The following is a 23652-nucleotide window of genomic DNA, read 5'->3' on the forward strand; positions in this document are numbered from 1 at the left end:
GCCTCCCTACTGTGTCTTGATAAACCAGTGGTTAGGAGGCTTCTGCTAACAGTGGACTTGAAATGTCACACAAACTTCACATTTCAGCCACTTTATCAGCTCAGAGGCAAATATATGTTCTCCAAAAGTTGAGTTTTAAAGCTTATCAAAAAGGTATATATTACATCCTTTTTTTCTGTTGCTTTCTGGTCATGCTTCCTTTCTGTCTTAATGAAACAATTTGTATTGACTCTTTTCATATGGATCCTACTGTTAGAATAACTCTTCAGAATGTTCAGTCTGCCTGAAGATTAGTTTCTGCCAGTACTCGAATACCTAACCTTCAGTGAGGATGCATTCAAATTTTACTTGCAAACGGATTCAGAAAATAACTTTGTTGTTATTGAAACTGATTTTATGGGGTTTTATGCAATTGTACAAGCTTCAGAAAAGGCAAAGATAATATGGGAACATATCTTTTTCTGAAAATTAAGGAGATCCTGACAAATTACTTGAAACCATCAGAGAAAATATAAGAAAAGTTGGTTCTATCTTACTGATTGAAAATAAAATTGGAATTTATCTTGCAATCTATAATTCATTGATATACGTTTCAATTTATAGGGCTCTCAGAATAATGTGGTGACGCTAATTCAGTCTTTATTTCAGGGAGAAAGTAAGGTAGCTGACTATGTGGCTAAAGTAAGAAAGTGATTGGCCACTCCTTCCTAGTACGGAGAAAGCGATGCCCCAACCATTGAAACAGTCTTTTCACCAGACAGGCTAGTACCTCAAAACCCAAGCCTAACTCACACATCTGGAGGAAAAGCTGGAAATCCATCCATTAGAGGGAGAGTTGTGCACATCAATACCATGAGCTTGGACAGATATTGCTCATGGACATGCCCTTAATGTCCCTGGATGTATCTTGGGCTTTTTATCATATTCCTCTTAATCCTTTTTCTGCCATGCAGCTTGCTGATCTGACAAAAAACTGTCTATTATTTTTTGAAAAGGCCAATGATACTGGTCTCAGCCCTTTTCTCCTCCCTCTTTCTCAATGGCCCTCACAGCTAAGTACCTCATCACTGGGATGTTTGGACATTTGCTAACAGATAGCTTCCTACTCTGCTACACAGCCTCTTGTTACCTTAACTCAGCCACAGCCTGCTGTTTTCTTGAAAGCTTTGGAATAAGAATAAATTTTGATAAACATACTTCATCACCAGTTGAAGAAATAAAATTCTTGGTCTGAATTGTACAAGGACTGACATGATTATACCTGATGGAAAATGGATTGGAAGTAAACAGGTTAATAAACAAATTGATTGTAACTGATTTTATTATTTTAAAATTGTGTAGAGATTAATATGCCAAGTAAACTTTGGCATTCCTTTCAGTACTTATTCTAAACACGTGTGACAACCATTGTATGCTGCTATAATAAATGAAAAAATTTTACTCAGTTTTCTGTCCACATAAAACTTTATTGCATAAAATGTGTTGTCAAGGAGTTGAATGGAAATTGGGGCCCAAAACCAGTGTTTCTGTTCCTAAGCTTGTGGCAGATGCCACATTGAAAGTTGAAGTTGTCTCCCATATCACTGGCGAATTGTCTTCCCGTCATTTTGTAGGACGCAGACCCACACACGTTCAGGAATTTCTGATGGCATCAGTTGCAGTTTCTTTGATCAAACCGCGGTCTTTGATCTGTGGCTCAACATTTGTCTGCCAAAAATATCTCAGATTTTTGCTGTGGAGATTTGCCCTGTGGGTCAGGCAAACCTTATCTCAGGTCAAAGTGTACTGGACTCCTGCAAAGTTAAACGCAGCAGGTGGCTCAACATGTGGGGGGCCATCTGATTGGACTGCACTTACTTGTTTTTTGGTCAGACAGCCCTTACAACTGCCACAGAAACAGAGAACTGCATATGACTGAAGACACCCAAAGACAATCCTGTACTAGTTTCTAAAAATAGACAGCAGTCCAGACAGATGAACCAATTCAGTCCAGCTCATCACTGATGCCATGTTAATTAGGCCTGACTAAGCATCCACCGATTTTTGCCCTTTCACTTTTGAGTATGTGTGGTACATTCTTTTATCTGTTCTTTGTACTAAGCCTCCACCATAGGGCAACAACTTTTGAATTTATGTAATCTACTGGATAGGAGTATTTATTTTCATGGTCAAATTGTGGGGTTTTCGGAGATCTTAAATTGTAACATGTATCTAATTTAACTAATTTGACACTTGGGTTTTTCAAAAACTTTAGTAATAACAGAAGCAGATTGGATGCATGAACATCCTACAGCTACAGGAATGAAGCTTTGAGCAGTTGTGAAGCTCTTTTTTTTTTTGTAGTTTCATTATCAAAATGCTGAACCTTGGCATCCATTAAATGTAGCACTTCCTTGCGAATTAGTGCCTGAAGTTTTACTTATGTGATATGTTTCTCTAGAATAAGGACCCAAAAATGGCTCGAGTTGCACTGGAATCTCTGTACAGACTACTGTGGGTTTACATGATCAGAATTAAATGTGAAAGCAACACAGCTACCCAAAGGTAAAGTGCTTTATTTGTAATGAAAACTCATTGTAGAGTGGATGTTGCAAGGGAAGAGGTTTTACAGTTCTCCTGAATTCCTTCAAATTGTACCTATTTCTGTTGCCAAATAAGAAACTCAGCTGTATACAAAAGAAATATTCCCTCTTGTGGCACTGTCAGTTATTCAGATCACCTATGAAAATTGCTGTATGAAGTGTTTCTGCTTTTGGAAAAATTAAAAGTAACTCCTTGTTCAGTGTAAGTTAAAAATACTTCTGTAGCGGCCATTGACTGGTTAATTTACTTGTCATGTAGTAATGAAATAAAATAATTACACTGAATTTGTAGCAAAGGATCAAAACAAGACACCCCATTACATTTTCATTGCAAAGGAAGTTTTTTGTGGTCTTTCTAGATGGAATGTCATGCTAAATGAAGATCTGCAAGGTCCAGAAATGTCTAATGTTTATTTTTCTTTTGCAGTCGACTTATTACTATTGTCACAACCCTTTTTCCAAAAGGGTCCCGTGGTGTTGTGCCAAGAGATATGCCTCTAAACATCTTTGTGAAGATAATACAGTTTATTGCACAGGTATATCTTTCCATATAATGAACAGTTTATTTTCCCAATAACAAATTAACAAATAAGTAAACTTCTAATGACTGAATTTTTTACCACCATGTTGACATTTTCTTTTATTCGGGGAATGATATAATTATTATACACTGAGCTGGGGCAAACTTCTTTTGAACAACAGGTTTTGATTAACCTCATTCCATAGAAAATAGATTAAAATGTGTTCACTTACATGTAATTTTTGTCCGTTTTTAAAATTTCCACTAAGTAAAAAATGCATTTGTTGACATACTATGACTGTCAGTAAAGTTCAAAATAATAGGCCATGTTTCATCCTGATACTGAATCATCCCTGGTGTTTAGGACGATAAGTTGTACTGCTTTTGAAGCAGGACTTTAGATGTCAACCAAATTCAGCATGGAGTCAACACTTGTAGTTTTCATCAGTTCAAATGGGAACTGCTAAAATAGACTAACCTGCGGTGAAGAAATTTAATTGACTTAAATTCAGAAAATTTTCCCATTGAGCAAAGCACTTAAGCACATACTTAAAATCTCTGAATAGGAATGAAGCAAACAGATGCTTAAAATCTTCCCTTAACTGTGCCATCTGTGAACAAGCTCTTTTTATGTAAAATACTGTGTTAGTGCCATAATTACTGCAATTTAAATGAAATAATTAAAAGCTTTATTTCCAAAATGGATCATTTTCTATTTAAATGCTATACATTTTGGATTTGGCAACATAAAGCATTGTTAAAAGCTTAGATCTGATAATATGTTCTACATACTTCTGAAAATCTGTTTTTCCATATATTTAAATAAACCCTGATTAAACTGGTTTTCAGCATTCTATAGCCTTAATGAAAATAACTAACAGAAGTGAGCAGCTTACTGATTTGCAGTATTTTTGCTATTTTAGGAACGTTTAGATTTTGCAATGAAAGAAATAATCTTTGACTTCCTTTGTGTTGGAAAACCAGCAAAAGCTTTCAGTCTCAACCCTGAGGTATGATGTACATCTGTGCTTTTTTACTTATTTTTTTTTTCTTTTTTTTTTTCTTTTTTTTTTTTTAGTTAGTATGTGTTGCATTGTGCTACATTTACTTCCTGGTTACATTCTAAGCATACTTGCACCTTTGTCCTGCTCTCAGGCAAAATCTTGAATCTGATTTATTGGTAAAATACATCTGTGAATTTTTAACTGTGAAATGTCACATTGTTCATGTCTTTCTGATGTTTTCTCAGGGAAGAATATCAAATGTGAACTAGTGCAAACGTATAAAACAAAAAGAAATAGATAAATAAAACTATTAGTTGCAGTATGTCCTTACCAGCAGTATGTCTGCAATTGTTACATGCAACCCCTAAACTTTATTTTAATAAAACAATAATTTTTCTGTAACAAAGTCAATGTTTTCCAAAACAGTTTTTCTGAGTACATAATGCAACAAAGCTTGGGAAAGAAAACACTCCAAAATTTTACCACTCTGACCAGCAAAACTCCACTGGTGTTGGTGTCATGAGTCAGCTTCCTAGTGCTTTTCCTAGAGAAAACAATCAGAAATTTGAAAAACCTTTTAAAAAAAAAATCAATATATAAATAAGTACTAAGAGAATGAAAAATTCTCTTAAGAATATACAAGTCAATAAAATTTTGAAAATATTTTCCTCTGAAAATTAAGAAAAACTACAAAATAATTTGTGATCCTCTCACAAAACATGTTTGTATTAATCTTGCAGCATTAAACTGTTATATCTATTCACAAAGATGTTAAATTAGAGTGATTGCCTTGCACAAAGGCTAGAAAAATGTTGAAAAGTAGATTAAACTTTCTACTGTCAAAAGCAGGGAAAATGAAAGGCAAGCTTTACTTTGAACACAGCTTTCATCTTTCTGTAGCAGAGTAAAAAAGAATGAAAAAGAATTTTTCATTGGGCAGTTCTCACCATGCTCTAGGTCAGCCACCTGCAGCATTGACTGAGGAAGGTCCTACAAAGGACATTTTGTGTTAGCCCAGCTGAGAGGGGGTGGACATAGTCCTTAGCTTCTTGTTGAATCAACATCTGAAGTTTTACTGTTTCTCAACAACATTGTAAGTCTGAAAATAAAGACATTATAGTGCCACTTTTTTATGTATGTGGACTTTATCATTCTGAAAAAAAAATCCCCGTAATGTGTGTAAATGCATCTCTGGGAGACTGTCAGTAGGACAGCCTCTTAGTTTTTGGAACACATTCCAGAGAAATTGAAAACATTCTAGTCTTTCAATCACTGCAATGCAAAGCTTGCAAGTTTTCCTCTGGTGCATTCCCAGAAGGCATTCAGATCACTTAGATTCAGCTTCCTGATATTTTCACATTGTAGTTTTGGCATTGAGCATCATTCCAGACTTTTCTCTCAGTATGATTAACCCTGGGGCCTTTCAGTTGTTGATCTTTTTTTTTCATAACAGATGTAGGTCATTTATGTTTAACTGAAGGTCCATTTAAGATGCATTGCTACACTACAGATCATATCCAGGTGTTTTATCCTGAAGATAAAAAAGATAATGTGCTAATGCAAATCCTTAAAATTCTGAGAGCTCTGCTCACAGTGGAGATAAGAATTCACTATTTATTTCATGGGCAGTATTTGTGAATTATATGAGACGACTTAATGTAGTGAAGATACAGGAAAAAATGCCAGCAAGTGCATTCTCAACATTTCAAAGCAAATGAAGAATATGAGTAGAATATGATTATTTGATTATGGAACTCATCCATCTTCTAAACTTCACAGAGAATGAATATTGGCCTGAGAGCTTTCTTGGTAATTGCTGATAGCTTGCAGCAAAAAGATGGTGAACCACCAATGCCAGTGACTGGAGCTGTCCTTCCCTCGGGAAACACTCTCCGAGTGAAGAAAACGTATTTGAGCAAAACTCTTACAGAGGAGGAAGCTAAAATGATAGGTCAGTAAGAGAATGGACACTACAGAAACTTGTGTGAGAATGGATGTGAACATGTTTTCAGCACTTGAGCAGAATAGTTTATTATTGTTAAGTATTTGATTTATTTTTGTATTGTGTTTAATTTCTTGTGTGTTCTAATGAGATGTGTGGTTCAGTTTGACAAATGGCACTTTTCATAGCTTACTCTGAAAAGTCCTCAGTCATACTTCACAAGAGATAGCCACCCTGTATTCTGAAAGGGGTTAAAGACACAGGTAGTCTTTAATCTTTCAGTGCTGATAGCTGTGTTTATTCATGCATAGTCATCCTATTAGAAACAGTGCCTGTGCTCAAAGATGTACCAGCTTTGAAAACCATCAAAAATGCCATTGATAGCCTCATTTTAATTGCAATATCTTAAACTTTCAAAATGGCGAAACTTTTAAATGTAAAATAATGTTGTACTGAAGTGCCTGAGTTAACAGCACTGCTGTCTTGGGCTTCAGTGTAGAGCAAGAATCCTGTGCTATAGAAGAGCCTCTCTATCATGCCCTGAAGGTGCCTGGTTTTGTTTGCAAAAAAAAAAAAAAAAACCAAAAAAAAAACCAAAAAAAACTTTGTTGCTCGCCTTCAACACTTCATTCAGACCCTAAAGTTACGTGAATGAAATGAAGTCTGCACGAGTGGTAAAGACCTGTGTTGTACTGTGCTAGATCATTGTAGTAATATCAAGAAAATCAGCAGTGCAAGACCCACTGCTGTTGAAGTATTTAAAGTATTTGAAGTATTTGAAGATAGTATTTGATAACAAATGTTTGTACTATTACATTCTTGTATTAGCCATTTCATTGCAATTTTATGATCCAGTATTCCATTTTCCATGTATAATATGTAAGCATTCCTTTCAGAGCTGGAAACATATTCTGGTTTTGGATCAGGATCACATTAGTAGTGGAATATGCTATCTCATGAGGAAAGCATTTTTCTTACTTCATGCACCACAGCATGAAAAGCAACTTGCTTTTTCAGAATATATATATATGTATATTTATATTTATATTTTATATATTTATATATTATATATGTATAAACCACATATTTTTGCAGGTATGTCATTATATTATTGTCAAGTAAGGAAAGCTGTGGACAACATACTCAGACACCTTGACAAGGAAGTGGGTCGGTGCATGATGCTTACCAACATACAGATGCTTAACAAAGAACCTGAAGACATGATTACGTGAGTGCTAAAGAACACTTAGTTCCCATGAAACATGCAGATGTAATTTTGGAACTTTTTCTCTATTTCTGTCTATCATGAGTCATCAGAGAAACAGCAATAAACAGGAACATTTAGGTTAATTAGTATATACTTTGAAAAAAACGTTTATGACAAGTTGATTGTGCTTCTTTGAATGCTGCTGTGTTTGGAACTGAAGATGTTCTTTATGTAGGTAAAATCATGTGTGAATCCTATGGTTGTTTTGATGGTAGAAGTAGAATGCTAAAGTAGAAAACCTGGCAGCCTATGCTCAGAACATTGTCTCAGAGTATGTTTGCATCACTGAACTTCAAAATGAATGCAATTAATTCTGTAAATCCCTATTAATAATAATATTCAAAAATTCCCTTTGCTTTTCTTGCCTCTAATCAAAATCAAATCTTAATTAAAATCCCAGGTAATCTTTTGATAAGGCTTGGATTTAAGCAGTATCCTACTGGAACAGAATCAAACCAGTGTGTTTCAAGCTGCGTTGAGCAGCACCATTTTTCACTTTCATCCAGAATTATTAGTGAGGAAAGTTTCCCAGAGAGAGTTCTGGTGAGATGAACATCAAGTAGACGTTAGAGACACAGCCACCATCTGATACATGCAGAGCACAGATTGTAGAGATCTCAACTGTAAGGAGACCTTGCATATCTTTCCTGTTGGAGCAGTAGACGTGGTCATTATTCTAGAAAAGAAACAATCCCTGGAAAAAAGTTTGCGATGTAATGAACAGGACACTGGTCTCTTAGAGATTTTTTTTTATTTGCTGCCCATGAGTGATAGACTGACCACCTTGTACAACTGATACAATCTTCATGTTTTTGTTCCTCTGCCCTTATTTGTTGCAGTGTCTCTAGGTGAGACTGTAAGCTGTGTCACCAGCATTGTCTTACTTTATTTATATTCACAGCTAATATTACTATCCAATAATAATTCATATTTTTCTTGTAGTCCTACCCCATGTCCAGTTCAGTTCTCACCACCAGTTTTCATGACCATTTTGGGTATTCAGGCTTTTGTGGTAGGGAAAGCAAATTTTGAAACTCACATTTTATTCCCAAGAGATAATTGCACAGCGAAACCTTGGGCACTAAGATAAGAAGTGTACTTAATCTTTGCTATAAATATCCTTTGGATTGTTTTTCAGCATCACCAAAATTTTGTTTATTTTTAGAGTCAGTAAACAAATAGACTCAAAAGAGTTTTAAATTTCAGGATGTCTTAAGATTTGGTAGTAATTTTTGTCATAAACATGAAAATTGGAATATTTAGACCTGTAAGTTACTGCCTTTTGTGTTGTATTTTATATCGAGATGAGCTCTGATTTAATATATACGCTTGAAAGGCAAACCACATTACAACACATTTTTACTTGTTCTTTCAAGGGAAAAAATATCTGGGATGCTTAATTATCAGTTGATCTAAAATCATGTGAACTCACAAAAAAGATCAGTAGCTGTTACTATAAGGATTAAAAATTATCCTTTCAAAAAGTGCATTGTGGCTATGTGGAAAAACCAGCACTGTTTTTATGTAATTGCTTCCCATTTTGTTTACAGAACTCTATGCTTCACTGGAGTTACATATTTATTTTGAATTCTTATGGGCTTTTATTGGTAGATATCACACAGTATTTATGTACATTATGAAGTTATTGTTTTTGTCATAGTTACGTAAAGTTTTTGTGTAAAATGTGTATTGTTTTTGTATGAAATGTGTATCACAGTGGTATTTTTATTAACAAATAAAACAAGAATCTGAGGGAAGTAGCTAGGCAGTGAGCAGACAATATTGCAGATTCTGGAATATTCTTTGGCAGTGCTTGCTTCTAGACAATATTTAATTACTGATCCTTTAAGCATTTATTGTTGAAGTAATAATTGCCAGTATGGAGAGTCTTATTAAAATCCTGAGTAAGGAGCATCCTTTGCATCCTGCACTGGGATTTGAATTTCAATACTGGCTATAATTACTTTTCAACATTTAGTTAGAATAGGGCATGCATTTTCTTAAAATACAAACCTGTCCTTGCAAGTACTTCAAAGGCTCCCCTTGCCTCCCTCGTGTGCTGTGCCTGGTAGCTCTGATGGTAAGTTGGGAACTTGAGCCTGAGGTTTGGATCTTCTCCTGCTACTCTTCTGAGCAGCTGATAAGCCACAGAACACCCACAGATTTTATATTTATAAATAATTACTCATTTGGCTTCAGAAGAGTTTCCTCTCAAACTATTATTTTACAAGTCTCTATTTGAAATGCACAAACTTCGACCTCACTAGGGTCTGAGCATAAGGAAACTCTGCAAAGTTCATTTTCCATTTCAAGTCATCAAGGAAGACTTGGTTTGCCTGCACATAAAATTCACAGTGGCACTTTAATGTTTACTACTGTAAAAATATAGGATTTTGCAGTAGTTATTAATCCAGCTACTAATATTTGCTTTAGTGATAATAGTTGAAAGGGATTTGTTTATAACCAAATTCTCAGTGAGATGTTGTGTTTTACTCATTTTCCAGTCAGTTGCTGACACCTTTCAAGTTTTACCTGTTAAAATACAGACATAGTGAAACAGAGGTAATTAATCATTAATATAGTTTCTCCTAACTGTACCATTAAGGCAGTTAATTAAAAATATGTCAACATTTTATTCATGTAATATATGTCCAAGCTGATAAGTAGGGTGTTAAGAGACAGTATGGTATTCACTACAAAACTGTCTTTAATCTTAGAACTAAGTAAGTCTAATATCAGTTTATGCCTTTTCTGTATGCACTGAACTGTACTCAGTGTTACTCACTGAAATAATGAGTACAGAGAATCTTCTTTCAGACTGCATTGCATCCAGGCTTTCTCTGTGACTGAACCCAAAAGTAAGATACCCAAATTCAATGTCCTCTGTTGGGTTGAGAGACAGATTAATGTTGTAACCAGGGCAATGGACCAGGGTGCAGGAAAAATAAGTTCATTTTTTGTTTTGTCAGTCCATTTCAGTGTGGTGTTACGTGGCATACAATGCTTCTTGGTGTCTCTTCGCCCCCCCCCCCCCCCCCCCCCCCCCCGCCCCCATTCTTTTCTAATTCTACTGGAAACATATTAAAAGAGGAACAGTCTTTCTCTGCATGTGTATAATATGGTCTCTGAACAGGGCCTTACTTTTTTTGATCCATCCAAAGCGTATTACTGGCTAATAATTAATAATATTGTGGGAAAGACTGCACAGTTTGAAATGCTGTTACGCTTTGGTAATTTCCCCTACACTCCATCGTCAGATAATAGATGATTGAGATAAAAATTAGCAAATTTTAAAAAAATCCACCCTTTGGGGTCTATCTGAAGGACTTATCCAATCTGCAGACTTACCAAAAATGTTGAAAACAAGTCAGAAAACAACTGCTTTTCATCTGTTTTGAAAATAATCGACAGCTGTAACTTGAGCTACTTTTAGAAGATTCATGGAACTTCCAACCTAGTGTTTGGTTCATGCTGAACTTTGTGCTTAATGATTTTCGCAGGCTGCTAGGGAACAGTTGTGCCATTCCACAGATTAGAGCAGCCTTAAGGCTGCTACAACATGTTCTAGCTGATAAGAGTTGCCGAAATGCTGTTATCTCTGGCAGTGATCAACAGAAACTCTCTGACCATACCTACCTGTAAATTACACACCTTTTTCAGTATTAAAATGTACTGTGATGGTTTTCCATAGGCTTGTCCTCTGCTGAGGGCAAATCTCTGGATCTTCAGTCATGTTACTTGAACTTGTTACACATCTGCTGTTTGCTTCATACAACTGGTGCAATATAGCTGCACTATGATGGAGAGCACCCCTACTCTTTCCTCATTGCCTCGTCCAAAGCTTGCCTCATATAAACTCTGATCTTGACAGAGGAATCCTCCTACATTGTACCTCCATTTTTTAATGTACATGCCAGTTCCTCTCAGAGAGAAGCAAATGAATCATTAATAACTGATTTTCCAAGTAATGTATAGATATGATGCATGAAAAATGTCAAAATCAAAACCATTTATTCAATGGAAAAATGCATTCATGTTTTCATGTTTCCTTCTTACTTCATTATAGTGTCTAGCTGTCCATCCTGATGTTCTTAGTAGGCATCTGGCACTTTAAAGATGCATCATTTAACAGGGTTACTTCTCAAGCTTAGTCAAAATTCTCTTTTAATTTTTCAGTGGTGAAAGAAAACCAAAAATCGATCTGTTCAGAACATGTGTTGCTGCTATTCCTCGATTACTTCCTGATGGAATGTCAAAACTTGAGTTGATCGACTTGCTGGCAAGGTAAGCTGTACAAGCTTGGAATGACTGCTGCAGGGGAACAGTGTGAAAAGCTGAACCACAGAATATCTAACTGTTTCTTTTTATATATCCTTAAAAAAAAGTAAATTGCTCTTAAAGAATTAGAGATGTCCTAGCATCTTTTTACAGTTTTTGTGTTTTTATTATGATTCATAATTTTATTAAAAATTTGGTATGTCCTCCAGAACCCTCTCCCATCAGTATGTAGGTTATGTGATATTCACTCTTATTCAAGAAAGTCCCAACATATTACTGTTTTCTGACCACCACAGCAATCTGATTACCAGGAGAAAACATCTCTTCTGTATAGTGGAAAAACAAGGAGATACCTGTTTAGTTTTGATTCATGATTCCCACATCTCTTTGGTAAAACGGAAAGTGCTAGATGTGATATATTACAAAAACCCTTTTACAACATTATTATTGTTATTATTATTATTATCATCATCATCATCATCATCAAATTAAAAAAATATCAGTTTAAAAATTTTATATCACTCCATTTAATTTGTCTGAGTAAACTTCACTCAGCAAGGTAGCCTGCTACATGACTTCTACACCACTTAGGTTTCAGGACATCAAATCAGTGACTTGTGGCAAATAATTATGATTAAAAGTGCCAGTCAATACAGACAAGTCTGTTATATTTCAGTTCAAGTATCCGAGACCAAGGTTCCAGCTTGTGTTCTTTATGTAAGTGGATTATGGTATTAAATTGAACCAAGAAGGCTTTGCAGCATATTGCTCTCAGGTAACTGTGGCAAAGCAACCCTGTTCTTGCTTTTCAAACATCACAGATGTGAGAATGGCAGAGGTGGGAGCCAGAAGGCTAGATACAAACGAATTTTTTCTGCTCTGTGAACAACTAACTCCCAGTGATGTGCTAAAACAATTGATTCTGGTAGTAGTGGATAGTGCAGACAGCCAAACAAGCCAGGTTGTCAGCCAGCAGTAGGTGTGCTGTAGTGCATGGCCAGCTTGATTTCCTTGTGTGCATGTTGTCTACTATAAATCACTTGCAGATTGTTTTAAATCATTGCATTATTAAATTATACAAATACCATATTAAACAGTTGCATCGATTCTGCTTAAGGGAAATTTAAAAGGACATGTTTTCCTTTAATCCAATATTTTAACTAGAGTTCTATCCTTATTAATGGCCTTAACTGAGCCGGTATAAACCACATATCTATTCAGGTCACAGCTCTTCAATCACAGGATTGTCCAGGTCAGACCTGTCACTACTCTTCAGATAATTTGGACACCAGTGTGAATTTCTCTATAAATTAATGCTACCCTCCTTAAGTCTCACAACTGTCAATATAACCACTGGTCTATCTTTATTCTGTCATCAAACTTCATTCAGAAAAGGTCAGCTGTGATTCTAAGTATTTCTTGGGTAATTGCCCTGCTGGGACAATGCAAGCTGTAAGTTTTCTGAGTTATCTGACTCTGACTGTGAAAAGAAGTGAGGCATCAAGAGGAGCTGAGGGAAGCTTCTCTAGAGCAACTTCAGGAGCAATTACATGCTCAGCCTTTCCCCAAGAAGACAAACTTTGGAAATCTGTTCTCCTCTCCTACATGTACTCACACTACAGCATCTTTGAGATGTTGGTAGTGTTTTAAGTCATATTGCTGAGTATGAGCAAGGGAATCACAAATTAGGTAAAATAGGTAGGTACATAATAGGTTGGAAAGCAATTAACAGTTTGTGGTTCAGAAGACATAGAGTGGTGTTGAAACAGCTGGGTAGGGTCTGAGTATTGCAGAACAGGATCACAAACTGAGCAGGTACAAAGAAGTGATGTTCCTATGAAAAGACAAACCTTACTCACATGTATAGGTCTAGAAGGTTTTCAGAAATTTCTTCTGGTCTAATCAATATCAAGGATGCCTGATTTGGAGAGCGGCATGCAAGCTGGGACACTGTAGTTGAAGAAGAGACTGACCAGAGAACAAGGGGAAAAAAGATAAATGAATTGAAAAAATTACCTCTATTTAGCCTAGGGCAGCATGAACTGAAAACTGTCTTCAGAAATATACCTTCAGGGAAGAAAGTAATAAACTGTTTAAAAAATCAGTACCTGGCCAAGAGTTCATGTAAATCAGCAGAATGCCCCCGTACCAGAGCTCTTTCTGCATTCTGTATGCTGTCCCATGTTTATTTGAGACCAGACTGACTACTTCTCCCAACTTTGAAAGTGTAGGCCCAAAAGGTAAGCATCTGCAGTTCTAGAGAATTATGCATTACAATATTGTGTGTTCTGGGTCAGAAACTAGACTCAATACAGGGATAAGAAACTAACAAGAGGTAGGGTTTCAGTTTCTCCCTATTTTTTGAGAGAGCCCTAGAAGCTGTTCTGCCGGGGATTTCTGGAAGCCTGTGCTGTTGAGATGGAAAGCTGTTAAATATTTTCTTTTCACAAGAGATAAAGTTACATCTTTGAGTTAATTGGTTCTTGTATTCACAGTTTGGTTTGTTTTTCATGCTCTCAACAGATCTGTCTTTTGGTGGTTTTCAGAAGGAGTCTGTAAGTCAGCAGCTAGACTTTTTTTTCAGGACAGCTGCATTCAAATTATAAACCATGAAGCAGATGTCAAGTATATACTGTACCTTTTGCCCTTTCACTGCCCACTGCAACCATTCATTACAAATTCCCAAGCAGGTCTTAAATTTAACTGTCTCAAGTGCAAACAAACTTGTACTTGCTTCCTGCACTGCCTGTCAAACAGTGGTAATACATAGGTGCATTCTTATGTTTAATTTGAATTTCATTTCGTAAGATAGTGCTACTGGGCAGCAACTTGGACTTAGGAGATGTCTTTTGTGTCCTCCTCTCTTGTTATTGCTTTGTGTCATTGTGAATGTCATTTAATGGGTGGCTTAATTGTGGCCTTGAAAGGTTTTGCATGTTTATCTGGTTTTGGCATTCCAAAAGGGAGACAAAAATCATCGTTTTTTAGCACAACAAAATACTGTGTTTCTAAATATATACAGAAAGTCATGTGCTTATTAAAGCATGACAGTTATTTTTGGAGTCATACTCACCAGGGGTGAATTTTCATGACAGTTGTTTTCTTTTCGCTTAAAAAAAATGTCCCCAGCCTCTAAATTAGGCATCTATAATGAACCAGATTTTTTATGAACCACATCTCATCATACGCTTCCAACTGAATGGACTTTGGTTCCACTCCATTTGCTATTTTGGGGTTTTTTCTCCTAGCTTTCTGTCCATTTCATTATAATGAGTCCTCCTTTTCAACTGTGTAGATTAAATGTAGATAAAATACTTTGAAAATGAGTTCTAACACACTACAGAAAATTACAGTCTCATGGGTAATTAAAACAAAATACATCATAAAGGCAACGAACCAAAAATGGCAGAACACACTAATCTGAATTTACTTTAGTCTGCCAACTTCTAACACAGAAGTGGTTTGATGATTTCTGTGTCAAAAGAAAGTATAAAATTTTTTATGTTGAGAAAGACTCCAACATGATGCATAAAGAAGAAAATAAAATTTGAAAATGGGATCTGAAATGTCGCTGTCTTTCAGGAGGACTTTGACGGTGTTCAACATGTTTCTAAAAGTATAGAAAGCCCTGAGGCTGTTTTCTGCATTTCCTCATCCTAAGTTATTTAAAACATAAAGCAGTTTTTAATTCAAATGCCTAATTTTAATTCTTTTGAAGATTTGCTTTCATTAATTGTGATTTGCATCTTGGATAAAGATTTGTTTTAACTGTTAGCTGACCTGTTGTGATTCTTTTATTTTTGTATTTAATGTTAAAAAATAAATACATGAATTCTGAAATTACGTATTTATTTGTAAGCCTTTTATTATCATGTCTACCATGGAAGTTATTGAGTTATGAATAAATAAAAAATATACTTAGTTTGAGAAAAGTTGCCAAATTATGTACTTTAGAGATACCCTGTTTTAGGAGGGGAGCACACTTCTTTTTGATCCATTGATATATCTTCTGCTGCAGCAAGAATTACAATATAGAAAACAGGTCAAGGATGTTTACTGTGGTCAGCAATAATGAAACCATGATAGCATCATCCACCATTGTCAGTGGCAATTTTCCATCACTTTCATGTAGTGATAAACATTCCTCATATCTTTTATTATCTGACATTTACTTTTACTTACAGGCTGTCCATCCATATGGATGATGAACTTCGACACATTGCACAGAATTCTCTCCAGGGCCTACTTGTTGACTTTGTTGACTGGCGAGAGGATGTACTCTTTGGTTTCACTAATTTTCTGCTACGTGAAGTGAATGATATGCATCATACCCTTCTTGATACTTCACTGAAGTTGCTGCTACAATTGCTTACGCAATGGAAGCTTGTAATACACACTCCAGGAAAAGCTTCTGAGCAGGCCAAAACCAGATCTGCAGAGGTATGGAAACAAGAGATCTGTGTCCTAACATTTTTACTAATTGAAGGCAGAAATTATGTTCCTTGATACTGCTGTGGTTTCTATGTTTTGTATTTACTCACCTGAGAAGAATTCACTATGCAAAATTTTTTTAGGTAATTAGTTCACGTGTCTTCTGAGGACAGCCATGTCCTTGTGTAATACAGCAGATGTTGTTGTTGAGCAACATAAGAGAATGCATGTCAAACTAAAATATGCACATCAACAAAAGCATATAAAGGGAAATATGTGTATGTAGATGTGGCAGAAGGACATTTTCCCAGGGCTGAAACAGATTGATAATGCTAGTGGGAATGCTGTGAAGAGTGAAGTGGATTTTCTTTTCCCTTGGTTGATTCAGAAACATCAAAGAACCTGATTGTTACCGTAGCCTGCTGTCTCCATGTGTTACAAACATTTCTGGGAACTGAACAGCTTTTCTCCTGCTTCTCCCATCTGCACTGTCCCACAGATATTTTCTTTATGAGAAATGATTTTTAGGCTTCTTATCTCCTAAACTAATCACACTGAGTATGTTTCCTTTGGGCAAACAAGATGTGTGTTTTTTATCACAGAGGACCATTAATGAACAGGTAATAACAGGAGTACATAAAAATGTAGAAAAGAGAGTCCTCACATACTTTTCATTAAATATTGTTACACTTCACTGGTGGGATTGGGTTCTAGAGGCCACCTACCTAAGGTGTTGGCTGCTACAGGACCAAAGAAGGACCTGAGGACATGCTGTCTGGAGTAGAAAAAGTGTGGTGTTCACCATCTGACTGATTCATTCATAAATTTTTTAGTGGAGGATGGAAAAAAAAATGGGTAGATTAATTGAAAATTAGAAGAAAGAATTTGTTCAAAGGACTCTGCTCATACATGTGGAACAAAAAAGCAACAAAAATTTGATTGTTTGAGAGAATATGTCAAGTTTCCCAGTCCAGCATTTATGTGGCCTCTGCATTTTGATTCTTTATATGTCCTAGTTAATAGAAAATTTATTGGTGACCTGGTTTGCAAACACCATCTCTCCATTTCTCCCCCCTTGCACTGTTCTACAGTTGATACCAAACGGATCCAGCCACAGGATACAGTCTGAAAGGAGCCCCTATTCCAACGTCCTGCACGCAGTTGAAGGATTCGCGCTGGTTCTGCTGTGTAGTTTCCAGGTTGCGACGCGGAAACTGGCTGTTCTAATCCTCCGAGAAATCCGTTCTTTGTTCTTGGCCCTTGGCCAGGCAGAGGTAGGATTTTTCTCTTCTGGAACTTCGAGTTAAAATTTCCCAAAGATAAAGCTCAAAACTGCTATTACAGTTGCTTTTAACGTAATTGCTGCAGTGTAGCAGGTATGCACTTAGTTTATAAAAAAACATTTGATCTCAGCTTACTATTTCTATTTGCTTTAACACTGTTAACCTTTCTATGGACTCAACAATGTAACATGAATGGCAAATGCCCTGTATAAGAATATGAAGGCAAATGTACAGCAACTTCTATTTTCTCTTGGAATGATGTGAATGTAGAATGCACTGTAAAACCTTTTCTATTGCATGGGCCATTTTTGTATTGTCAAGATTATATATTTTTATTGGAAATGAAACCCATTCCTGTGCCATACCATTGGGGGTGAAAAAACCCACAACATAAGACACCTTTAAGGTCATTCACATATATTTTCCTTCTATAGTAAAGACCTCTAAGTCTTTTTATGGGTACAGAAATATGGAGAGTCATGTTGTGTACTGGCGGTCACAGCTCAGTGAGCCATCTAAATGCCTAAGAACACAAATATGTGTTTTCATGGCAAAGGAATGCTTCAATAAACAGTAAGCTAATTTTTCAGTCTTTTGATACTAGCTATCCAGAGTCATTTGGGATTTTCTGATATGTGCTTTTGTTCGCTAGGCAGTGAGCTATAGCCACAAATTAACTTCATTTCAAACCGCAGCTTGTACCTAGTTCTGAGACTAATTTGAAAAAGACAAAATGTACCCATCGTTAACAATTAATATTTTTAGCTACTTCAGAATCATGTCGTAATTTTTAGATGTTTATGTTGCATATCCCAGAAACATAAGAAGCGAAATAATTTGGTCAGGAGAGCAGTAAACTTGTATTCTCTGTGTTATTCAGGATGATGACAGACCTATGATTGATGTCATGGACCAGTTGAGTTCTTCTATTCTTGAAAGCTTTATTCATGTGGCTGTTTCAGACTCAGTAAGTACTACTTTACTGTTACTGCTTGTGTTTGCATAACAAATATTAGACATGAAATACTAAAAATAATACTGCTAAAAAGCCAAGAAATCATACAGCTTTAAGGCTCCAGCCATCTACCCAAGAGCTCCAAGGCTCCACAATGTCCCAGACAATCTGTTCCATGAAAGTAATTGTACTGTGGATATGGAAGATAACTGCATACAGAAAAAAGAACAGTAGAGAAAGTCTTATCGCTAGCACCATCTAATGCTGGAGGCACTCACTGCTATCATCTGTGTGAGAAGGGAATCAGCTTTAGCTCCCTTGTGTCCCCAGAAAGTGGCCCTGCCTGCAAACCTGAGCTTAAGCTCCAGAGTAATTCACAGCAGGGGTGAATCTCTCCTTTCGCTCTCTTTTAGGGGTCTGGTGTGTCTGACATGCATCAGAGGAAGCAGAGATTGAGCATTTTAAATAAAAAAGCATCAGTAGAAGAACTGATACATAAGACAATTCATTTTGCGTGCTGTCCTAGAGATTAGTGAAAGGCTCATTTCCAGAGGGCGGGAACAATCAGTTTGGGGCACTTTTCAGGCTGATTGAGTTTAAAGCAACAAATGGTCCTGTCCACATTGAGTGCCCTTTCCAGGGCTGTGGATTTGAGCCACATGTTGTGTGCTTAAAAAAGTAACCCCAGCCAGCAGCCAAGCCTCACACAACTGCTCACTCACTTCCCCCCAGTGGGATCAGGGAGAGAATCAGAAGGGTAAAAGCTGTAGAACTTGTGGGTTGAGATACAGAGACTTTAAATGGGAAAGCAAAAGCCATGCACACAAGCAAAGCAAAACAAGCAGTTAATTCACCAGTTCCCATGGGCAGGTGGGTGTTCAGCAAACTCCAGGAGAACAGGGCCCCGTCACATATAGCGGTGACTTGGGAAGGCAAATGTCTTAACTCCAAACACCCCTCTTCCTTCTTCTTCCCCACTTTATACACTGAGCTTGATGTCATACGGTTTGGAATCTCCCTTTGGCCAGGTGGGGTCACCTGTCCTGGCTGTGTCTCCTCCCAGCCTCCCAAGCACCCCCATCATCCTCACCAGCGTGGCAGTACAAGAAGCAGAAAAGGCCTTGGCTCCGTGCATGCCCTGCTCAGCAATAACAAAAACACCTCTGTATTATCAACCCTGTGTTCAGCACAAATCAAAACACAGCCCCATACCAGTCACTGTGAAGAAAATAAACTCTACCCCAGCCAAAACCAGCACAGAAGAGGACATTAAACTGGTGGGGAGGTTGGGCCCCTGTGCATCTGGAAACACAAACTGAGCAAGAAAGAGACATTCTGACTTCATAATATAGGAATTAGGAAATTTGTCTGAAATAGCAGCACCTGGGTTTGGGTGTTGCAGTTTTTCAAGGCCAAGGTTTGAATTTTGTGTTTTCATTCTTGTTCATTAATAATAAAGCAAAGCAATTGTGTTGCCTCTGTGCCTGGTTTCTGACTAGAACAGTGTTAATTTATCTTTCTTCTCCATAGACAACAATCCCGTTAACACACAGCGTGGATTTGCAGTGGCTGGTGGAGTGGAATGCTGTCCTAGTAAATAGCCATTACGACGTGAAAAGTCCTTCCCATGTCTGGATTTTTGCACAATCCGTTAAAGACCCGTGGGTTCTCTGCCTTTTCAGTTTTCTTAGGCAGGAGAATCTCCCAAAGCACTGTCCTACAGCACTCAGCTATGCTTGGCCATACGCCTTCACGAGGCTACAGCTGATAATGCCTCTTGTGGATCCAAAGTAAGTGGAAATCTGCCAATTTCACTTTCTTTTGTATGGGCTGTGTGATTTTAATATAAACTTTTCTTTGGTTTCGTGTTTGAATGTCAGTCCACACATTCTGCAAGGTGCCATACAGAAATTGGTGCCACATAGGTTTGAGTTTCATAATTTCAACTTGTAAGGTGGAAAACTCCTATTTTCTACCTTTATTGATTTTTCCTGTGTGTCATGTCATGTTGAATTGCAGCTGGTAGATACATAGCATGATTTATTCCCTCTTAAAATATTTTAAAATACTGTAATTAAGACTTTAGTACTTATAATCAAGACTGGAAGGTGGTTTTAAGAATTATAATTAATTTTTAAATTCTAGTATTCCTGTTAATGCAAAGAAAACAAGCACAGCAAGCAGTGGAGACAACTATGTTACTTTGTGGAGAAACTACCTTATTTTGTGTTTTGGAGTAGCAAAGCCCAGTATTATGAGCCCAGGACACCTGCGTGCTTCAACACCAGAGATCATGGCTACCACTCCTGATGGAACCATGAACTACGATAATAAGGTGATGCAACCTGTTACAAGTAAACTATTCCTTTAGGAGAATTTTAAGCTGCATCAAAACCCTATCCTGATGAAAGTTTTTCAGTTAGGGAGTATTTTGATATATGCAAACAACGTAGCACACATAATTAACAATTAAAACATCTGTGTGATATGATGTGTTGATAAATATTTGGCAAAAGCCATGGTGTTTTCAATATATTGCCTTTTTTTTGCATTCTGGGCAATGTGCATTTAAAATCTAGACAGTCTGAACATGTGTTTTGAAGTTAACTTTAATTTGTTATCCCCTTTCTTTCTTTTTAGAGCACTCTAATTTGTAAATTTAAAACATTAGGAAAGAAAGCAGATTTCCGATTGCAAATTGTATTCCTGTTGGATATATGCCTGTCAGAAGCAATAATATATAAAATACACTTCCAAGTAGTAACAACCCGAAAGGAGCAGTAGCTCCACAAATGCAATTACTGGAATATTTTAATGAAGCAACAAATAAAGTAAATTGCAATAATCTGTGCTAAAGCAAAGAGATTCCCCAGATGTATTTACTTGTTAGATATTATTGAGATGATTGTCAGGTAGCAGACATCCAGTTAGACTGGTGGATTGATATCCATAATAGCAAAATCATTCCAGCATGTTTTTAAAATATGTATTGATTCTCAGACAATGTTTGTTTGTAAAAAAAAACAAATTGTGTTTACTTAATATTGATATCCTGAGAAATTCAACAATATTTTAATATGTTTTAGGCTATTGGAACTCCATCTGTTGGAGTCTTACTAAAGCAGCTAGTTCCTTTGATGAGACTTGAAAGCATAGAAATAACAGAATCCCTTGTATTAGGATTTGGAAGAACAAATTCCCTTGTTTTCAGGTACTTCTCCACTTATCATATTCTCAGTTATTTGCCTATAATACAAGTGTTTTATTTTTGTTGTAACTTAAATATATATTTAAAATTTTATTTACACTTTAGAGCTTCATTTTTGTATGTTGAATAAAATACTTATGCTTTTCAACGGACATTAGATTTTGTTTATAAGTGTTTATGTTTTTTTGGTTTAGGGAATTGGTAGAAGAACTTCACCCACTAATGAAAGAAGCCCTAGAAAGAAGACCAGAGGTTAGTTGCAAAAATCAAATGTATTAGTTTTTTTTAAATGAAAAATTATTTTTAAAATAGTAATTCTGTCTGTTTAAAATACAAATATATTCTTTTGTACTTACTAGAAAATTAATTCTGTTTGCAAGAAGATTTTTATTAATTGCATAATTTAAAATAATTCCATTAAAACCTAGTTTAATTTAAATTCTATCAGTGATATGAAATGTACAATATAGAATTCCACTCTGAGGAAAAATGTCCTATCCAATGTGGAACCAACCTCTTGATGCAGAAATTGCATATATTGGAAATTCACTTTAAGTATCTGAAAAAAAAGTCTTTAACACAGCTGGGCTACAAGCACATTTTGTAGCAGTGTTTAGATGTGCTTTTATTTTCAGGGCAGGCAGGGTCACCTATTTCAACTTCATGAAATCACGGAATCAGAATGGCTGGAAGGGACCAAAGTGGTCCAACCTCCCTGCTCAGGCAGAGTCATCTTGGATCACATGGCACAGGATTCATTCCAAATACGTTCAGTTAACTGAAAAATTCATCAGAGTTTTCACCTTCATTTTAGTACTCTCTTTAGTTACAAGAGAAAGTAGTGCTGGAAGGGTTCCCAACAGGTCTTCCATCCAACCCACACAAGAGAGAATTCTGTGTTCTTAAAAACCTCTGGTGGTAAAATCCATAGCCTCAGTAAGCAGTTTCATCACAGGATGTGTCTATGCAGCTAAGCAGAAAAGCCACAGGGAGAGCTTCAGTACTGGACTCAAGTTCTGCTCAGTTTTCCCTCCTTGACTCAGTTTTGGACCATTCCATCTGGCTCCAAGATAGAAATCTGAGATGGCTCATGGGCAATTCTTAATAATTCTGTGTCTGGTAAACATCCACAATCATTTCCATTCTGCGTTGCTTCGCACCTCAGTTCTGTTGTGTGGCTTCCATCCCTATGAACCCATTGATTTGAAGGTCACTTGTTTTGATACTGGACAGAAGTGGAGTAATACATCTTAGTGCAGCCACTTGCCTCTGCATTTTGTCTGTGCACCATTTAGGACAACTTAAACCTGAAAATCCTTTTCTGGGGACATACATATCCAGTGTACCCTCAGGAATGGAATTGCAAGAATTCAGAAGTTTACTGTATACAGCAAGAGCAAATTTAGCACATGGAATTGTCACTAGAGGAATATGAGAAAAGAAACTGCGATATTAATTCCTGTATTTTCCCTGATATGAATTAATGGGACACCTTCCTGCAAAGCAGTGCCACCTGGAAACCCAGGAGTGACTGTATGGACTATGTGGCTGTAGGGATCCTGGCAGGCCTCCATGTCAGCAGGCAGGTATCCAACACACCAGAAACAATGTCCTTGAACATATGCTGTGACTAGGAAGAGAATTCCCAGCATGGCCAAGAGCTGCAGGGATAAACCAAAATGGACATTACACAAGATCCGCCCTGTGGGTGCTGGCATGGAGCTTGCCAGATCACCTCTGACACTGCTGCAGGAGGCAGCTGTGGCTGGTAAACACTGCATTACAATAACACTGCTTTTTTCTCTACACGTGCTTCCTGGAGCCTTAAAGGTGTAACAGGAGAAGACCAGAGCTCTGAATAGAAAAAGCCAAATGGCATAATTATTGGAATAAAACCTTTGGCTGGGATGCTGCAATTCTGCCAGTTCTGGATCAGAATACCAGACAAAGCATTTTTTTGTTCGCCCACACATCTACTGCTGGCCATGGACAGAGACAGTGTTCTAGAAGAGATAAGCCTTTGATTTTAGTATTGCTCAGTTTTGAAGAGCAAAATCTGCATTTTCTCTGAGCTTTTCTTGTTTCTTTGAGTGCAGCCCAGCTTTTTTACCTTCTCATGTATTACTTGCTTAGGGGAGATGATAGTCAATTTAGTCAATGTAGCCTTCAGTCAATTTAGCCT

General features: G+C 36.8%; 1 protein-coding gene across 15 annotated transcripts in view; it reads left to right on the forward strand.

Moving 5' to 3' along the window:
* Positions 1 to 23652, forward strand: part of FRY (FRY microtubule binding protein) — a 223706-nt gene that overhangs the window by 128806 nt on the left and 71248 nt on the right. For all 15 annotated transcript variants that reach the window (XM_038127474.1, XM_038127494.1, XM_038127483.1 and 12 more), the window contains 13 exons: positions 2441 to 2544; positions 3010 to 3118; positions 4026 to 4112; positions 5886 to 6057; positions 7144 to 7276; positions 11492 to 11599; positions 15778 to 16033; positions 17116 to 17298; positions 18188 to 18274; positions 19793 to 20052; positions 20408 to 20597; positions 21349 to 21473; positions 21665 to 21722. In XM_038127474.1, the coding sequence (XP_037983402.1) occupies positions 2441 to 2544; positions 3010 to 3118; positions 4026 to 4112; positions 5886 to 6057; positions 7144 to 7276; positions 11492 to 11599; positions 15778 to 16033; positions 17116 to 17298; positions 18188 to 18274; positions 19793 to 20052; positions 20408 to 20597; positions 21349 to 21473; positions 21665 to 21722 (1872 nt within the window). The remainder of the gene's footprint in view (positions 1 to 2440; positions 2545 to 3009; positions 3119 to 4025; positions 4113 to 5885; positions 6058 to 7143; positions 7277 to 11491; positions 11600 to 15777; positions 16034 to 17115; positions 17299 to 18187; positions 18275 to 19792; positions 20053 to 20407; positions 20598 to 21348; positions 21474 to 21664; positions 21723 to 23652) is intronic.

This window comes from Motacilla alba, chromosome 1 (genome assembly GCF_015832195.1).
Source record: "Motacilla alba alba isolate MOTALB_02 chromosome 1, Motacilla_alba_V1.0_pri, whole genome shotgun sequence".
Classification (NCBI taxonomy): Eukaryota; Metazoa; Chordata; class Aves; order Passeriformes; family Motacillidae; genus Motacilla; species Motacilla alba.